The sequence below is a fragment of the Polyodon spathula genome, chromosome 22, assembly GCF_017654505.1.
Source record: "Polyodon spathula isolate WHYD16114869_AA chromosome 22, ASM1765450v1, whole genome shotgun sequence".
NCBI classification, from domain to species: Eukaryota; Metazoa; Chordata; class Actinopteri; order Acipenseriformes; family Polyodontidae; genus Polyodon; species Polyodon spathula.
Genome location: NC_054555.1, coordinates 5,135,786 through 5,154,769, shown reverse-complemented (window position 1 = coordinate 5,154,769; position 18,984 = coordinate 5,135,786). Strand labels below are relative to the sequence as shown.

General features: G+C 35.6%; 1 protein-coding gene across 4 annotated transcripts in view; it reads left to right on the top strand.

Annotated features, from left to right (window-relative positions):
* Positions 1-8,084: 8,084 nt before the first annotated feature.
* The window catches only part of LOC121297596 (gamma-aminobutyric acid receptor subunit gamma-2), a 30,623-nt gene continuing 19,723 nt past the window's right edge, over positions 8,085-18,984 (top strand). For 3 of the 4 annotated variants that reach the window (XM_041224018.1, XM_041224016.1, XM_041224014.1), the window contains exons 1-4: positions 8,218-8,732; positions 14,901-15,049; positions 16,275-16,342; positions 18,062-18,282. In XM_041224018.1, coding sequence (XP_041079952.1) covers positions 8,617-8,732; positions 14,901-15,049; positions 16,275-16,342; positions 18,062-18,282 — 554 coding nt within the window. In that variant the 5' untranslated portion in view covers positions 8,218-8,616. Of the gene's footprint in view, positions 8,182-8,217; positions 8,733-14,900; positions 15,050-16,274; positions 16,343-18,061; positions 18,283-18,984 lie in introns of those variants that run through there. The other variant, XM_041224015.1, reaches the window with a different exon arrangement.

The following is an 18,984-nucleotide window of genomic DNA, read 5'->3' as shown; positions in this document are numbered from 1 at the left end:
TGGAGCTGTGCCCACTCACTACAAAGGGGATAAATCAAGAATTACAGTGCGGGAACCTCACGGTGTGGCTAGGAACATAACCGATGACCAGATCACTGAGATTTCCCAGAGGTATGCCAGAGTAATGTTAACCTTATAAATTAAAAGCATTGTTTTAAACGTAATTTGTAGCAAGCAACCTATTCCAGGATTGGATTGGATTAAACATAGTGGCACTTTCTCTTAAAGTATGTAAGACCTTATGGTGCTGTGTTTTTTACAGGACTATTTTGTTCTTCTTATTGAAAAAGTAAGTAGCGGGGTTTGAAAAATACAGCGTTCCACATCCCCACGTGTTGCTACAACTGTGTAAAAAATGTAATTTACACTTATAACTTTAAAGCCTGTTTCAAAGCTATTTTGAAATGTCTGCCCTAGTGCACTGATAATGTAATGATTATTGCCCACATTGGCAAACTGGTACACAGCAATAATTATCGCTTTTCCTGCAGTGATTTAGAGGATAGATCTCAAACCCCAGTGCACTAGAGCAGACATTTTGAAAAGAGCTTTATGAAGAGAAGGAGATGTGATACCTTTTATTGGACTAAGTAAACAAAAATTAAACACAGCTTTCAAGTTAGTCCATTAAAAGTTATCACCTCTCCTTCTCTTTTGTCTATTATCTCTACACCAATACGGTCACCATTTCATCTATCAAAAAGAAAAGCTTTGAAACTGACTTTAAAGGTATAAGTGCAAAAAGTTGTCAGGCTGTTAACAATGAAAAGAAAAATGACAGGTACATTATTTAAAGTTGTAGCAGCACATGGGGACGTATAACGCTTTATTTTTCGGGCCCTGCTACTTACACATGTTGTCAAAGCTTTGAGTGTTTTACCCCAGATAATTAAACTCCTTTCCAGTGATCATCTCATACATATATTAAACAATTGTTAACTGTGATATTTTAAATGAGACAGGCAGCTTTTAAACTGAGCCACAGTCCTACACCACAGCCTTGTGGCTGCAATCATATACTAAAGCCTACCACAAGGTATGTAAGCAGGACAAGCATTAAGACGTGTTTCTGAAGAACCAGGTACAGTGTACAGTATACTGTGGTAAGATCGAGTTGCCTTGTGTTGTATAGAATGCTTGGGGTGGCTTCCAAACCTTTAATCTCAGGGTTTTTCATGTAGTGGCAGAACTCATCCATATTGTATACATATAAATAGTGCCTAGCCCTGACACCATGCATTGTTATAATGTAGCAGTAAAGGTGGATTCTGTGCACCCAAGCTGACCTGCGAAGCAATGGCATATGTGTTTATGATGTGACTGGAGGCATTCCCAGATTTAGAACAAACAAGCTTGCAATGTCAGGTAAATAGGACTGGTCTAACATGATGCAGCATGCTAGCTTTGCATGCACTCTCGGGGGTTCTACTGCTATTCGCTTATGAAAAATTGCTATAAAGGACTCTTCTAATGATTACAGCTAACACTGTAACAACAGAACATTGATTCTCTGCCAACAAGAATGCTAAGCTCAAGGGAAAGTCAGTAGGGAAATTTGTCATAACAAGTGTGCTCTTCGAACTGTTAGCTGCAGAAGCTTCCTCTGCAAGCCTTCTATTAATGGAGCTACTGTGACAATAGATGTTACCTTTTTATCAACTCCCCCCGAGGTTCTAATGCATTCATTGTTAAATCAGAAACACAAACAAGTTTCACCCTGGCTTTCATTTATCATTTGGAGCATCGCTAAGCTTGATCTGCTGTTTTTGGGGAACTTTCACCTCTCTTTAGGGAATTTTGAAACCAAAATAAAAGAAATCCCAAGCGCCTCAAGAAAGTTACATTTTTTAGTAGCCTGGGGGGTGGGGGGCAGTGAATACTTACAAAATAATTTTAAGAAGTAGTCTAATTTAGTTACCTAAATATTTGTTTCTCTTCCATTTGCTGAGTGAGCGAGCAATAGGGTGGGGTCGGGGTCGAGGTTGGGGTCGGGGTCGGGGGGTTGGGCGATAATTTTTGAATAAGGAGTTTTCATTATGTTAGGCATGTATAGCTCACCTTTGAACCGTGAGCACCGTTGCTGCCGTGATGGTATGTATTTGCATCTACAACAATAACAAAGTCTGCATATTTTTATTGGTCTGCATGCGTACCTGTGAACCCCTGTCTAAAAGGCTTTGCCTGACCTGCCTGGCACCTGCAACCTCCAACGCATCTGTTTCCTTCAAACCCTGTAATCTTTCTCTGTAAGTTCGACATCCATTATGGGTAGCTATGGTAGTGTTCCCCCAGAGACAACAAAACATCGGAATCACATTTTGAGGATTCCAAATGTTCACTCAGTTATTATTATGACCTGTATATTGCTAATGACTCTCTGAAGCAGACCCTGGATAAATATATTTATAAATATGGTTTGTGAAAAGTAACTATTATTTGAAAATAATTTAATACATATTGCAGAAAGTGAAAATATTTAAATATGGTTTGTGGAAAGCAATGTTTTATTTCAGTGGGTAAATATATGAAAACAATTAAATATCTTTAACCACTGGTTTAATGGCCTGTTTTGAAGTTATTGAATTGAACATTTTTAGCATTTTCCTCGTTAGAAATTCTCCTCAACCACAATGTGGTAATTGCAAGACTTAGTATGTAATTATACATTTAGGGTAATAATTAGGTTTTAGTTTTTGATTATTCACTAACTATTTAGGGAATAGTTAAAGATATATATATATATATATATATATATATATATATATATATATATATATATATATATATATATATATATATATATATATATATTCACATAATTTACATATATTTAAATATTTCAACCATTTGAAATAGTTGGTGTTTACAAAAAAAATAGAACTGTGTTTGTCCCAGGTCTGCTCTGAAGGTGCTGTTATTTCCAGATACGGTACTGTACCTGATGTCTATGGCTCAGTGGACATACAAAAACCCAGCTGTTCATTTTGATTTGACTGCTGATTAGTCACAGTGAAATAAATACATGTCCATGTTCTGCTGAATATTGCAGCAGCTACCTGTGTTAGCCTCTGCATTGTGGATTTAGCTATTTTCCTGTTGTTTTGAGTACCACTGGTATGGAAAATACAATTCTGCCTTTACTTGCATTCTAGGTACATAGAGCACAGTATCTACTTCTTACCTCATTTTTCATTTACCAAACTATCTGAAAAATATCCCCTGGCACCTCACAGCTTTATTACTTTCCTATCTTCTGTTAAAGTAATATTAACAAGAAACAGTTAGAATTGCATTGTAAGTACTGAAATAAGCTACAATATGTCATGTCATATTGTAGTTTATATTTGCTAAGAGTTTACTTCAGTACATTTGCTATTCCAAACAGTTAAATCTGCCACAATGGACATTGGAGTCACACTACAACCCATAAAGACCAGTATATATCATTATAGTTAACGGGGACCACTGCATCTTGTATCTCTTATTTTTATTGCTGTTTGACAACATTTTTTCACTTCAGTTTTATAATGCTGACTTGTCCTCCATGTATCTTACAAGGAGGCAATGAGGACCCAGTGGCATATTGATATTGTATATATAGTAGTAGGCTGTGACATCTGCTATGCTCCTTCACAAAGCTTGGATTTATGATGTGCTGCAGGCACTAGCAAAAGAGCTACACCTGTGCTTCAGTAATGATGAAAGTCTTTTATTGCTGAATAACTGGGAAGAGTGATGCAGGTGTTATGGTATTTTCTTTTCAGTGAACTGGGTTGAAAAATGTAACCATATTGTTATGAACTCGTCTATTTCTCTAGTGACCAACACTGTCAGCTTGCGCCCACAGGTTCATTAATAAAGTTTGTGCATGCACTTCTCACACCCAGGACTATACAAGTTAACATATTCATTCCAACTGTATAATCATTCCTCAGCAATAACCAGTGTGTACATGCTCTCAAGTATTCTGCCAGTTATGTTAATTGCAATAATTTAAATACAAAAAATTGCATTGAAATTGCACACAACCAGCATTGTGGAAACATAATTCCCCTCCCCTTACAGTTCATTTAAACACCAGAGAGAGATAATAATTTTATTTTTAGGAAGAACTTTTCCGTCACAGTTTAAAAATCATGCTTAACTTATTATTCATTATAGTAATTCCTAGATCCATATTTCCATTAATAGAATGCTACAAGGCACATATGCATCTGTTAACCACATGGCTCAAATTTCACCAGTTTAGAGAAGTTCTGTTTTTTCCTAATATTTTCATGTACCTTTTGCCTGCATCCTTTTCGTTTTGCCTTGTATCTTAGTATGTAAGCAGCATTTAATCATTCCTAAAAATGGTGCATTCTTGACTTTTTCAAAAACACTTCTGCCAGAAAATAAACATCTGGTGACTGCATATGTGACAAACACAAGGAAGGAGGCAGAAAGCTGCAATATATGTCATATGTATTTATAAATCATGAGTATTTTCACAGGAAAGCAAAAATGTGCTACAGTTGTAGTTTTCCTTGGTAAACACAATAACATAATAATCTGCCTCCCCAAGAGAATATATAGGAAGGAAATCCACTTTGTTGCTTTCACACACACACACACACACACACACACACACACACACACACACACACACACGCGCGCGCCTTACTGTCTTAATACTTTTCCTTCTTAACTCCATTTTCATCAAAAACACAAACTTCACTTTTGGGTCAAGGGAGGGGACATCTATGATGAGAGTAAAGAAATTAGAGACTATCTTATGCAATAAGATACAATGCACACAAACTACTTCTTACTAAACGTATTTGCTATAATATTATGCATTTAAATAAGCGACTGTAACATGCATTAAGTTCGGTTATCCCTGTGAGTCAGAATGATAAATTGACTCCAGTTTTTCTTTTGTGTGCTGCTCTAATCCCAGTATCAGATGGTGAGATCTTTGTGCCAAATTGCTCACCAGCCTTGGGTAATCAGAAGTCTTACACAGCTGTCACGGTTGGTCACATTCAACAAATGGATGGCAACTAAGGCAATTGTTCAATTGGACGCCAGCCCTTCTGTAAGAAAAAATACAACAAGCAATGTCTTACTCGGATTGCTCTTGACCCTGTTCTTGTATATTATGACACAGGTTTACACAAAATTTTAAGGACTGCGTAAGTGGGTGTCATTTTATGGTAATTAGGAGGGACTGTGTATTTGTGTGTGTGTGTGTGTGTGTGTGTGTGTGTGTGTGTGTGTGTGTGTGTGTGTGTGTGTGTGTGTATATATATATATATATATATATATATATATATATATATATATATAATATATATATATATATATATAAACACATAGTATAAACAGATTAACCTGTTTTGAGATTATTCAGAGCTAGCTCCCTGCACCATCAGTGAAAAACTTCCATGCTTTACTGTTGCCTGAGAATATTTGAAAGACTTGTTGGATCTCACCTATTGTCTGACAATTGACAGTACAAAGAATGTTTGTGTAAAGTTCAGTCTTCGAAAAGCCAACTTTTGCCAACAACCTGACCATGCTGAAATGGATAGCTGCTCTTATCTTTTGTGGAGAAAAATCTACATGCATTGAAAATGTAATACTGAAAGCTGCAGGAGTATAAACCTAACCGATTAAATGGGGTTAGCACTTTAGCATTCTACACATTCATTATGATTTTATGCAATCAATATTATGATGATTAGAAAACAAACACAGGCCTTTCAGGAGAAAAAAAAAACACTGCATACTTATGGGAAGCGGTCTGCCTAGCTTAGAGTCGATTAATGTGGGCTCATGGAGGGAGCATGGAGTAAGGTATGATTAGGCCTCCTCAGATGCAGTGGAGTCACTCTTGTGAAGAGGTGAGGTGGGACTTAAGCATCCCCACCCCCAGTGGAACATTGCAAATATGGTGGGGTGGGGTGGGGGGCAGCATAGGAGCAAAGCAACACAAGCAAAAATGTCCATGGCTTGAGCTAGGGTTAAATTGAGAGCCTGATTGAATCAGTGTTCCAACCTCAGCAACATTAGCTGGAAGATTCTAATAGCTGGAAATGGTACTGAACCTAAGAAAGGGAAAGAAATTGATTTTAAAACCTTAGGGACTACGCCTTTAAGACTCATTAACATTAGCAATGGAGCAAAATCTATATAATTATGTATCATGTTCTGCAGCATTCCTCTTGGTCACTTGATATCAATTAAAATATAGCTGTATTAAATTATATTTCCAAGTAGATTTTAATTTGTAAAGCTGTACTAGCATTTTGACCACCAAAATTATATAGCTGTAACATAAGTTCTCTTCAACCATTATCTCATACAAATATTCGATTTTTATGAAAGATTTTTATGAAAAATATATTAAAAACTTTTAGCGTCCATCCAATGTTAAATAACCCGCTAGCGACCTGACCCTTTTTACTAAGGTTTATCGTTAAAGAGTTATAGCCCCACATCTAACAACAGTAAAAAACAGATGAAAATCACTCAGACTCAATTTTTTTAAATTAAAAGGCTTTTATTAGAACTCATATATCACTGTCGTTTCATCTGCCCTACATAATATCCTCTGGCTACTACATCAAACTGTATAAATGGTGTACAATAAACAATACATTTTCTGCTTAGCTTTTCTTTTCACAGTTGCATTTGTTCACTCACAATATAAATATAAGCATTTGGCTCATACCGTATGTGAAGATAATATCATATTTTTCAGTTTGGTTCAAGTTGTAGTTATCTGAGCTGTCCATGGTACTGATACTGCTAAGCAATACTGCTCTAACCTGCAGATTTGTTTTCATGCAGTCCTAGTGGTGAAACTCAAAGTATTGCAAGAACTGAACAACAAGAAGTAGCAGCTCTTCAATCAAATGAAGAGTATTTCCATTCCAACAGCGTCCCCTGAAATGGACTGATTTTGTCCAGAGCATTTGTTAAAGTCTGAAATGATAACCTTCTAGTTTTATGAGCAACCAGGCTAAACTGAACTTTTACTGAGGCTCAGTGGTTTGTTTTGTTTCAAAACATAAATCAATCTTCTGTATAGCTATTTAATCTCTTGTGTATGTATGTATGTATGTATGTATTTATTTATTTATTTAAGTTTTCGTAAAATAGAAATTGGTTCAACTAGTGTAAATGCTGGGAATGCTTTATTTTCATACAATGAATTTTCACCTGTAGAATAAATCAAAATTTAACAAACTGCTACCAGAATGTGGTTTCTAATATGGACCCTGGTTTTCTGGCATAAAGGTACATTGTTGAGTTGTTCTCCGTGGTCCTGAAGCTGCCTCTGTCTAACAGGAATTTCCATAGTTCCACACAACTTGACAGAATACCAGTTTAAAACAGATACCACACAGTCTAGAACCAGTCAGATTTTCTGATCTGTGGACACCTGAACTATATGGCAGTTGATTGGTTCTGCTAAATTTCAGTGCAGTCTGAAAGCCTTCATTTGCAGCAGGTGATGAGTGTCAATTGTGTGTCAACAAGGATCTGCATTCTTAGTGACATGGCTGGCACATCCTATCAACACCAGTGATTCTTCAAGCAATGAGCATATTACAGTGCAAAGTAGTAAAATTATATATTATTGTATCGGAAGTGTTTTCCACCTCAGAAATGGCATATGTATAATGTACATTCAGTGTTGTAGATTTGGTTTAGTCTAATTAAATTGACAGCAATTACTGTATGTATATGTACAATAAATATAACCTAAGGAATATATACAGTACCCTCATAATATTAAATTGTGTAGGCCCAATTAGAACTTATGAAGCCCATCTTTCTAACCAACATGAACATAATAAATATAATGAATACTGTTACAATGATAACTTTGATATACATATCTAGTGCAGCAGTGACTAATGCTGCTTTGTAAAACACACCGGTTTGGTCTTTTCGAGCAAATTCTACCATTCTATAATCCTGAAATCCAACACTGCTTTACATCACAGAGTACTTTGTCTGTGCTGTAATTGTCACGCTTTTCTGTCGACAAATCAGCATTTTGTGATACGCAGACTGTCTGAATGAACATCGTACACCAAACACATTGCACGGCTTGGTACGTAAGGATATGAGAAACGCCGCTGTATATTTTGGCCAATTTAACTATAAATGCAATGGAGCTATGAGCAGGTATTAAAAATAGAATAGAAACAAGGTTTATTTATTATATTTTATTTATTTATAGAATAGAATAGAATAGAAATAAGGTTTATTTATTGTATTTTATTTATTTTTGTCTCTCTCCGTGCGATGAAACCACGCATGTGTTGATTCTTCTTTGACCCTAGAGATAATCTGCATTCAAACCGAAGCTCAGAGATATTTGCTAGCCGCTGGATTTTAAGGTTTTCCTGGGCTGCTGGATTCATGTAATTTGTGTATTGATTTCTTAAGATCTGTGAAGATTGCTTTGATTTGATGAGTTCTGGCTGTAGCATTGCTGCAGATCGCATTTCGAACCCACCACACTAATACGATCTGCTATGTGTGTAATGTATCACAGTGAAGGTACACCGTAAATACAGGAACACATCAAATTTGCAATAAAGAAAGGGGGAAAAGAAGATGGTGACCATGGCTCCTCTAAATGTAACACCCAAATGCTCGACTGCGATGGCGAAACCTGCTTATTCTTTAAGAATGATTCTGTGGTCCTTTCTAATTGCTAGTCTTCCTACAAGGTAAGCAGAAAACGCATGCATCTGTTATTTCATGGAATGGTGTGCATCCATTCATTCGCTCATCCGTTGCTTCGTATATTTTTTTAACAGTTCTTACCGATAAACAGCTGTATTTTGTTAAATATTGCTACACCATATGTAAGATTACCTTTGACAAAAACAGACCATCCAACCTCGAAGATGTTGAATATATTTTTCGATTCATAAAACGGGCTGTAATAAAAATCAAAACGAACAAACAAACAAAAAAAACTCCTTCTGAAAACCATTACATTAGACTTGGTTGGATACGCATCACTTTATCTACTCAAGCTTTGTTGTTGTTGTGTGTCTCGCTATTAAACCTTATGCTTTTCATAGGCAGGAAGGCAAACCTTTATTAGACTGTCAGGTGTTTGTATGCATTGGTTTACGTGTTTCCATTGTTAAGCCATCGATGAATTTGAGTATAATAATAATAATAATAATAATAATAATAATAATAATAATAATAATAATAATAAGTGCATACATTTTACTCTAAATATGCAGAACAAGGGCTCTGTTTCCAAATGTATTGATGCGTTTGAACTTCCTGGTAAACTTAAGTGGAATGCCACTGCAGTGAACCTAGCGAATCTATAGCTATAATTGGTATATATGTATCAAATCTATTAAACAGAATACCCGTATTCATTGTATCATTGATGTGTTATTGATTTGTTGATGTAGGTATATCATAAAGTAACTTTGTAAGATGTATCTCAGGGTTTTGTTTTGAATTGTACATTTTTACCCTAACAATAGGAACTTAAAGAAGAAAGAACAGGAATATATTCCACAGAAGTGACATTATCATATTCTTTTCATATAAAAATATAGATATAACATTAATACATTCAAACTTTTGCTGTGGGCATGATGTAATTACACAGAACACTGTGTTTCCTTTTAAACATGCACAAAATAATATTATCTGAAGGTTTTCCCTTCATAAGTACTGGTAACAGTAGATGACGATGGATCAGATTTTTTTTTTCCTTTTATTCAAGTTAACCTAGTGGAAAATGCTGCCATACTGAAACATGGCCACACATACAAAAAAAATGTTTTATCTTTACATTTTCTAATAATATTGATTGATATGGTTTTATTTAGTTAGAATGTGTATTATTCAAGAATGGTTTGGCCCAACTAACACACCATGAGTGAAGATGTAATCATATTTCTTATTCCTTAAATAGCCCCAAATCAGTTTTAGCAACATTCTAAAAGGAAATGTTGTTTTTGTAACCCTTTTGATCAACATGTATGATAATGTTTTGTCTTTCTTTCTCTGTCTATTCCTTTATGTCATTTTATTGCTTTATAAACAACACCAAGTGTTACTAGTCCATCTTTGCTGTTCATTTGCATAGCTGGATGCTATTTTTAAACAAATAAACATTAAAAACATTACATAAGTGATATTGTTTTGCTGACTGTGGTTAGAGCCTGTTAATGTTCACTAAAGCAGGTTGTATTTTTATTTTATTTTTAGATAACAAAAGCTGTGTTTACTGGATTTCATTTTTGAAAATGTATGCTTCAGTACTGTATTATGTAATCTGAAACACAAGAGACTCTGTGACTAATCACCCTTATTGTTTCCCTCCACTCTGCTTTTGTGTTAATAGATCTAGTAAAGGAAACACTGATGTACAATTTCAGTTTAACTCATATATTTAAAACATGGTCCTTGGTTTGATTTTTGTTGGTCAGAAGCCAGTTAAACCCTAAAACAGACTTATGCACATGTCTTGCAGCCACAAATGTTCAGTCTCTTCAGTTTTTATTGTATCTGTAAGAAGAGGCCATTTCAGCTCATCAATGACTGATAATGAGTTTTCCAAATCTGTCAAGTAGCACAAAGGATTTTGATTAAAATGTACATAACTTGAAAACTATTCAATATACCAAGCCCACAATGCACCATCAACAAATGACCATGACATATAGACAGCATTTACATCAATAAAATAACTGACTTACACATTTTGAGAATAGAAGTGTCTGCTTTTACTTAAAATATAAGAGGGTGTCTCTTGTATGAGAGATGTCATCTAATTCAGTTTGAGCAAGAATCAAAACAAAAGATAAACACCCCTCTCCATCATTCAAATAGATGAAGAAGGAATATTCATATTTCTTCGACATAATCTAATGCATGAATGAGACTGATTCATGACCCTATTTTTTATTGGTACGCTTAGCAAATCATCAATTTATGTACACCACAAAGTAAAGCTATGACTGACCTGTAGACCCAGGTAGTACATCAGAGGTGTATGTCACAATCTGACACCTGCCAGCCATTAGCTAAAATGCTGACTCTTTTCATTTGTATTTTGCTTGTACAACAGAAAATCTGAACACAAAATGCCTATGCATCCTACAACAGATTTTTTTTCCCATAATTGTTATGTATGGCTTAATTAAAGAAGCATGTCATCCTTCTCCTTCACTGTCATCTCATGAGCACTGCTCACCCTGCTTACAATAAGCCAAGTAGCCTCTCACAACCTAACAAACAGTCCAGGAGCAACAAGCTTGTCTGTCAGAACACATTATTCTCAAAAGCACAGCCAAAACGCATGGCATGCTCTTACTGAGTGTCTTTTGCAAAATCCCCTCCAAAATCAAACCTAGGTGTTTTAAACTGAAATTCAGATATCGGTCAGATTTACCAGTCTTTATCAAGACAGCATTCTGTTGAAAGATTTTTTACATGTTTGCACATTTAAAACATGGAATAATCTAATATAATTGAACCTAATTATTGTTTTTTTTTTCTTTCTAGAGAAACAACCACATAGTCTTGTGACTTCAGATGGATATCAGATAGAAATATCATCTAAATAGCTTCTAGATTACATGTGAATTGCCTAGTGATGATAAGCTGTGTGCAGTAGTCTTATAATGGCTACCACTAATCCAGTCAAATTTGTGGGTTGTATTCCACATTGGTTTGTCAGCATTTTTTATGGTGTTAGCAAGAAGCAAGTAAACTGTTGAAAGTGCTGAGTAGATAAGAAAAAAAAATCCTTTAAGTCTTACACAAATGCAGAACAACACCAAATACCCTTGCTGGCGAAAGGCATTCCCAGTGGATGTAAAGTCAGCTGCCATCATCTCATATTTACATTTCATGTCTGTTGGTAAAGACCACTCCACTCCTAGAAACTGGACAAAGACCATCTGTGCTAATTAAAGTATTATAAATGTGTCACCTGAAAATCATTACTAAATGCACTTAAAAGGCATGGTGATTTCACAGCACTGAGTCAGCGACACTTGTTGAATTATTTTCCTAATTCGATGAAAACATGTTGACAGTTAGACAAAATGAGGTTGCACAATCTATCCAACAGCTGTTATCAATGTGTACAATATTCATCTGATCTTGTCATTTGAATTTAAATGATTTATAGGTACTCCACAGTAAATGTAGAAAGTACAAGAAAAAATATAAATACTTTTTTATTACAGCTGAATCAAAAATGTGTGCACAAATAGTTTAGGATTTTGGATTACGATTCTGGATTTCCCTTACTGCACCTTATCAAGCAATTGTCCATTACTGTAGTTCCAAAAAGTGTATGACAATAAACCATGTTTTTTTTTTTTAACCAAAGAGAATGTAATCACAAACAGTGCTTGGTTTGTATCTCTATAGACTTACATAAAGTGGTAGGGTATGTTTGGCTGGTAAATCCCTCTACAAATTAAGCATCAGAAAAGTGTAATACGTAGAGAGGTTCTAGATGTTCCTTTCTAACTTAACTTTGGATATAAACAGTATGCCCAAATTCAACACTGTGTAAATACCAAAAGCCACCTTGTCACTCCTAATCAGCCTCCTAGTACAAAATACAAAAACAGCTAACACATTTCTTTGACTGCCTCCAATGTTTCCCCCTGTTGCTTAATTCCCAGTTTAAAAATCAATGAATAAACAAATTAATATTTAGCTGCAATTGTGGTTTTTGATTGTTGAGTACAGTTTATTCAACAGCATGAGCAACGAGGAACATACTGTAGCAATAACTGAATTTAGATCATTATGCTCCTGATTCATCACCGTTGTGCAGTGTTCTTCTTTGCTGCTGTACATGTGCTGCATTCTGTTCCTCATACTATTTGTACTTGCAGTGCTTAAGATGTGCTGCATCTGTCTATACTTTTACATTGGCTCTTTGCCGCATTAATGTATTCTTATTCATTTTGTAAATGTTTCCAGTACTCACAATTGCGGCTGTATTTTCTGGGATCAGAAGGACTGTGAACCATTTTTGCAACATTGTCGGATATATCCAAGATCCATTATGACTCATGCAACCTTTAAAAGTGCACTCAAACTGCCTGAAACAGTGCTTAATGGCTAGGCAGATGTGTTATGTTGAAGGACTTTATACCAGTCTACCAGCTCTGCTAAGTACATGCCCAGCATAGTTGGTTGGTACCATATTTAGGCAGCATTAAACCCCAAATATATTTGTGAACCAATGAAAGACTATTGTTTGACCTTATAAACTTTGGAAGACTTTTTTTTTAAAAAAATAATATGTTAATTCTCTTCCTTTCATGCACATCTGTTGGTTGCACTATGCATGTGTGATGTGCTGTCTCTTTTCTTTTATAGGACCCTACCCTGTACTAATGCTGTTTAATAGCTACTGTCTAAATAGCAACTGCAATTACAAAGACAATTATTCTGCACAAGAGAGATAGCTTTTAGGCAGCTCTGAGGGAGTGATTGCATTTAAACTGCTCGGCACATATTACAGCAATAAAATCAAACTCATTTGCTTTTAAATCAGCCTTTCCCTTACCGGTAGTTACAGTAGCCTGTTCCTAATGTTACATTTTCATAATGGCAGGACAATTCAGTTATCAATGCATTTATGCACCATGTTGAAGAATTATTAGAGCAGAGTGCTGTTAGACATGCTGCCTTCATAGCTTAAGCATTGTTTACAATTTGATTAGTAAAGTCTCAGGGGTATTCAGTAAACACATTCCTGTGAACATGTGAAGGCAGAACCAATAAATAACCTGCTGTGTTTGCACTGAGCCTATCCATCTATTGCAGAGAGATTTGCAATATTTCTTACCAATGTGAAAGTCATGTATCATGTGGAAGAACAGTGGACAGCTATGGCCAAAAGCTTGTCATCAACCTATAGTATTAACTTGTTTTGCTTGATAAAGTTGAATGCAGCCTGCTGAATAATATATTGAATTACATACCGCTTGTTAATTTTCCATATACTTATCAAAACACCGACAAAATGTGAAAAATGTGGCATTTCAAAATCTAATCTAATATACTGTTCTACTATTATGTCTTCCAATACACTATCTGCGATTTACATTAATAAAATATCTACATGTTTTATATGTAGTACAAAATATATATATTATATAATATAATATATATATATACTATTATATATATATATATATATATATATATATATATATATATATAATTTAATTAGGTCTTAAATCCTAAACCTGTTAGGCGGATGCAAAACCTTTGGCTGCAGCTGTATGTACTGTGTATTATTCCAGTGTATTAAGTTCACATCTAGTTCACAGTTCAAGTTTAATTATATACTTTGTGAACTTGATTCATACCACGCAGGCTGCATGAGTATCTAGGTTAATGAAAGAGCACAAGCCACGACAAACTTTGATGTTTTCATTTGTGATTAAATATAATGACCATATGACGGTGTATTTCTAACACAGCATATGCACATTCCTATAATGCAAATTGTATCAATTTAATAAACTGTTGAAACCATTCATTAGATATCACTTGAGTCATTCTTTCAGCCGATCTCTTGTCTTGTCTCTCATGCAAGCCACTTAAACTGAACCTTCATTGCAGTGTATAGAACACAGCAAATCATAATATATATATATATATATATATATATATATATATATATATTATATATATATAGAGAGAGAGAGAGAGAGAGAGAGAGAGAGAGAGAGATATTTCCCTTAGATTTGGCAGTTTTTAACATGCCCCCCCATCCCCCCTCTTATAAGACCCCGAATATCCATATCTGATATTAATTGGTAAGCAACTTAATGGTATCTGCGGCTGCTTTAAAATTGTCTTTCTGTTGTTATTAGCTCTCTACAAAAAGAAGATGATGACTATGAAGATTTCTCCTCAAACAAAACCTGGGTGTTGACTCCAAAGGTGTATGAGAGTGATGTCACTCACATTTTAAATAGCTTGCTGGATGGATATGACAACAAGCTGAGACCAGATATAGGAGGTGTGTGTTGGGTTTTTTTTTAACTCCTGTGTATTTAATTTTTACTGACAAATTAGGCAGTGAACTGTAACAATAGAACTCTTTTTGCGTGATTGAGTTTCTTGTTGGTATACCTGCCCCCTGACTTTGGATCAAAGCGTCTGCTAAATAAGTAATAAGGAAGCCTACACTCTGACATTCTCCTTGGAGGCATAGAATAAGACAGGAGAATATTAAAAGTATAAAGGAATGTAACATACTAACATGATGTTGATTTATCAGGGCAAGGCATGACAGATCTCATGGTCTCGCTCTGCATCAGACATTGCAGACATAGAGAAGCTGAGAGCTGTGTATCTTTTCAATGACAACCCCCTTCCTATGAAAATTGGAGCAGCAACAGCAAAATGACTGGGGAATCTTACACCATCACTGACCCCTTCTTGTTTTGTGACAGACTACCTTAAATCATGCCATGTTTTACTGTAAACCATTCTTTACAAACAGCAAGTTAAGGTACGTTCAGTGTAGCTCACAAAAGTCTGGCCCAGTGTGCTTCTATCATGAAGCTAAGCCCATCCTCAGCGGTGCTCTTGAAAGCAAATGTCTTACTGTAAGCAATATGAATGATTACAAAGGTAGATAATGTTTGTTTTTAATAGTGAGGGCTCTTATATAACTTCTCTATTAGCGAAACACTTCCTAATTGTTTTATCTACCTGCTTATTTGATTGATTTAGCATTATCTTGCAGCCATGCCACCATAGATTCAGATCTCAGAGGTTAAGTCTAGTCGGGCCAGATGAGTGCTTGGCTGGGTGATCTCCAAGGAGACCCAAGTGCTGCATACTGTGTGGTGGAGGCACTTTGCCAAAGGAAGTGCTGTCCATCATTGAGGGCATTAAACTGAGATTCTTCCCAGCGTTACAGATGTTAAAGATATGTTTTAGAAGAGATAAGGTAAACACTATATGACTAGAACAGGCCCATCTCCCTCCCCCATTAATTCTCAGACAGGCCATCCCTGCAAATTAATATTGCATCTCAGTGGATCAGTCCTGCAGAAACATCTTCAAACATGCATTGTGTTATTGCTGGCAATGCATTTGTGGTTGCTAAGCCGTTATTGTCCATTAAGAATGCGTGATATAGACCTCAGTTCCATTTGACATTTTAAGAAAGCCAATTCTTAATGGGTCTGCCAGCATTGCTTAACTGTAAAAACTTATTTTGGTTTGTTTTTCAGTCAAACCAACTATCATTCACACAGACATGTATGTGAATAGCATTGGTCCAGTGAATGCCATAAACATGGTAAGTGTGTAAAATTCACAAAATATTTGTTATCACTTCTTTATTACATTTGTGAGATGCTCTTGAGTAGTGCTTGTTTTCTTGGAGATGGCACATTATAAAAATAATAATGTTTTTTTGGTAGTTAATAATTTTTTGGTAGTTTTTTCTAAGCATATAAAATAAATCTCTCCGGCTATATGCACTGTATATGTTTTTTTTTTTTTTTTTACTACAGTATATTCTCCAGACTTTATAAACCTGTTTCAAGTATCCTTGCTTAGCCATGATAATATATTACAATACATGACTGGTTCATATTGTACAAACAGTGGACTGCATCATATTCCTTTGGGTAAGCAATAACATGTATCTTAAGAACATGCATAGGTATCATTAGTGGGTTAGAGACCAAAGACCTCAATCTCATTCCTGCTAATGATCTTAATCTAAGTAATACTGTATCTATTAAGATGCCCAGCCATCTAAGTTAACTAAAGTAATTCACACTGTTGACACTGCAATTGCGGGATCATCATAGCAGTAACATCAAAAGTATATTTCTTCTAATTAGCATTGTCGGTATTTAACATTTCACTGACATTTTCGGAAATACAAAATGTGTATTACGAAACCAAATGTTCCATCACTGAGTAAAAGGCAGCTCAAGCACCTCCAAAAACACAATGTCTGCTGGTAAAAATGGATTTGATTTTGTGAGGCATGTTTTAAAAAACGTACTCCCTGAGCATATATTTTTACAACAGGCATTTCTGTTGACCTTTTAAATACACGTGTGAAAAATCACATGTGAAAGAGTCTGCCCAGATTATTAATATAAACTAAATTTTGAATATACATAGAGCAGTTAACTTGTAAAACCATTGCCTTGGATACATTCATGTGCTTTAAAGACAGAAGCATATGCGTATGTATGGGATGTCTGGAGGCAATGAAAAAGCATCTTCAGTCTATTCTGACGAGGGTGAACCTTTGTTTAGTTCCTTTTCATTTTTACACTAAAGTTGAATTTGTACTAATCTAACTCGCCTTAGCAAGTCTGTGCTCAATTGCTATGCAGCAGTGACATTTGCAATTTAAATGGGTTTTATCTTAAGAAATGCACTGCAGTTTCACAGTGCCTTTCATTTATTTATTTTTTTATCTTACCATCAATTTTGTTTTTGCTCTTTTCCTGTAGAGGTAATAAGGTACAAGAGACAACACCATGGAAACAGTTTACATGGATACATAACACGCTAACCACATCCAAACCACATTTGCATTGATTTGGCCAAGAGAAAATTATTAAAATGAAACTTTTATAGGATTCTGTATCTTACCCACTGCTCACTAACAGAAGGTATAAAATGATTATCTTGGTGTGTGTTTACCTGGCTAGTATCAGTATATCGCTGGCTGCATAGAAATGAGTTTGTAATAGAAATGAACAGCAGCTTGCATTGAAGATGGTTTGCCAGATCTCATTTGTGCCTATTGTGGATTGTTGCCTTTTCTGCATTTTCCTTGACAAATCCATTGAGTTTGTAAAATGAATAATATCAAATTGTATTTTTATGGGAATGTTTTAGGCACTGGGCACATATGCAAAGACTGATAGTACATTGATTTTAAACATGAACTAAAAGAAAAATGTTCAGAGACCTATCAAGAGAGAAAGCGACATTTTTCTATGATTCTTCATGTGTGACACTTTTTTTGTGTACCTAATTTTGACAGGAGTATACAATTGATATATTTTTTGCGCAAACCTGGTATGATAGACGTTTGAAATTTAATAGCACAATGAAGGTGCTCCGGCTTAACAGTAATATGGTGGGCAAGATTTGGATCCCTGACACCTTCTTTCGGAACTCAAAAAAGGCGGATGCTCATTGGATAACAACACCCAATCGAATGCTTAGGATCTGGAACGATGGGAGGATACTGTATACACTAAGGTAAACTCATGCACACATTCATACTTAAATATACTGTCGAGATTGCAAGAGTATCTTTAATGCATAGGATTGTGTAGTCTGATAGCTAGCTTCCAAGAAAATGTGTCAATGCAAAGAACCTCCCAATGGCAAAGCATCATTCTGACTTCTTATTTGGAGGTAGTAAAATTGTTCTTTTAACAGGAGCTAAACAATATATTGTAAAAGAAATCTGTCATATTCTCACAATTCCAAGATTTAAACGTTTCAACGTTTTATTTTCAATCTCTTTCGCATTGAGATTAAGATGCTTGCTTGCAGTGTGCAGGGTCACCAGTTCGCAGCCAGCACCCACCTTGCTACACTGGTGTCGTGATACCAGATCTCAAAGACTGGCAGCAGCCGCAGCGATCGTCAGGTTAAATTTCAAAGGTGGGGGGGGGGGGCCCCCGAGTGTAACGGGTCAGTGTTTTGTGATACACTGTCCTTACAGATTTGTCGGAGAGGAGTGTGAGGTATTAAAGTTGGTTTAAAACCATGATTACAGAGCCTTGTACCTGTGCGGACAAGCTTTTCCCCTGTTCGTGAAATGAGATGAGGTTAAAAGCTCTAAAACCATGAATGTAGACAAGCCCAGCTCCTTTGTACTGTGGTTAAGATGTTTGCTTGCTGAGTGCGAGGTCTCCAGTTTGCTCCCAGCCTCCACCCTGTTACACATTCATG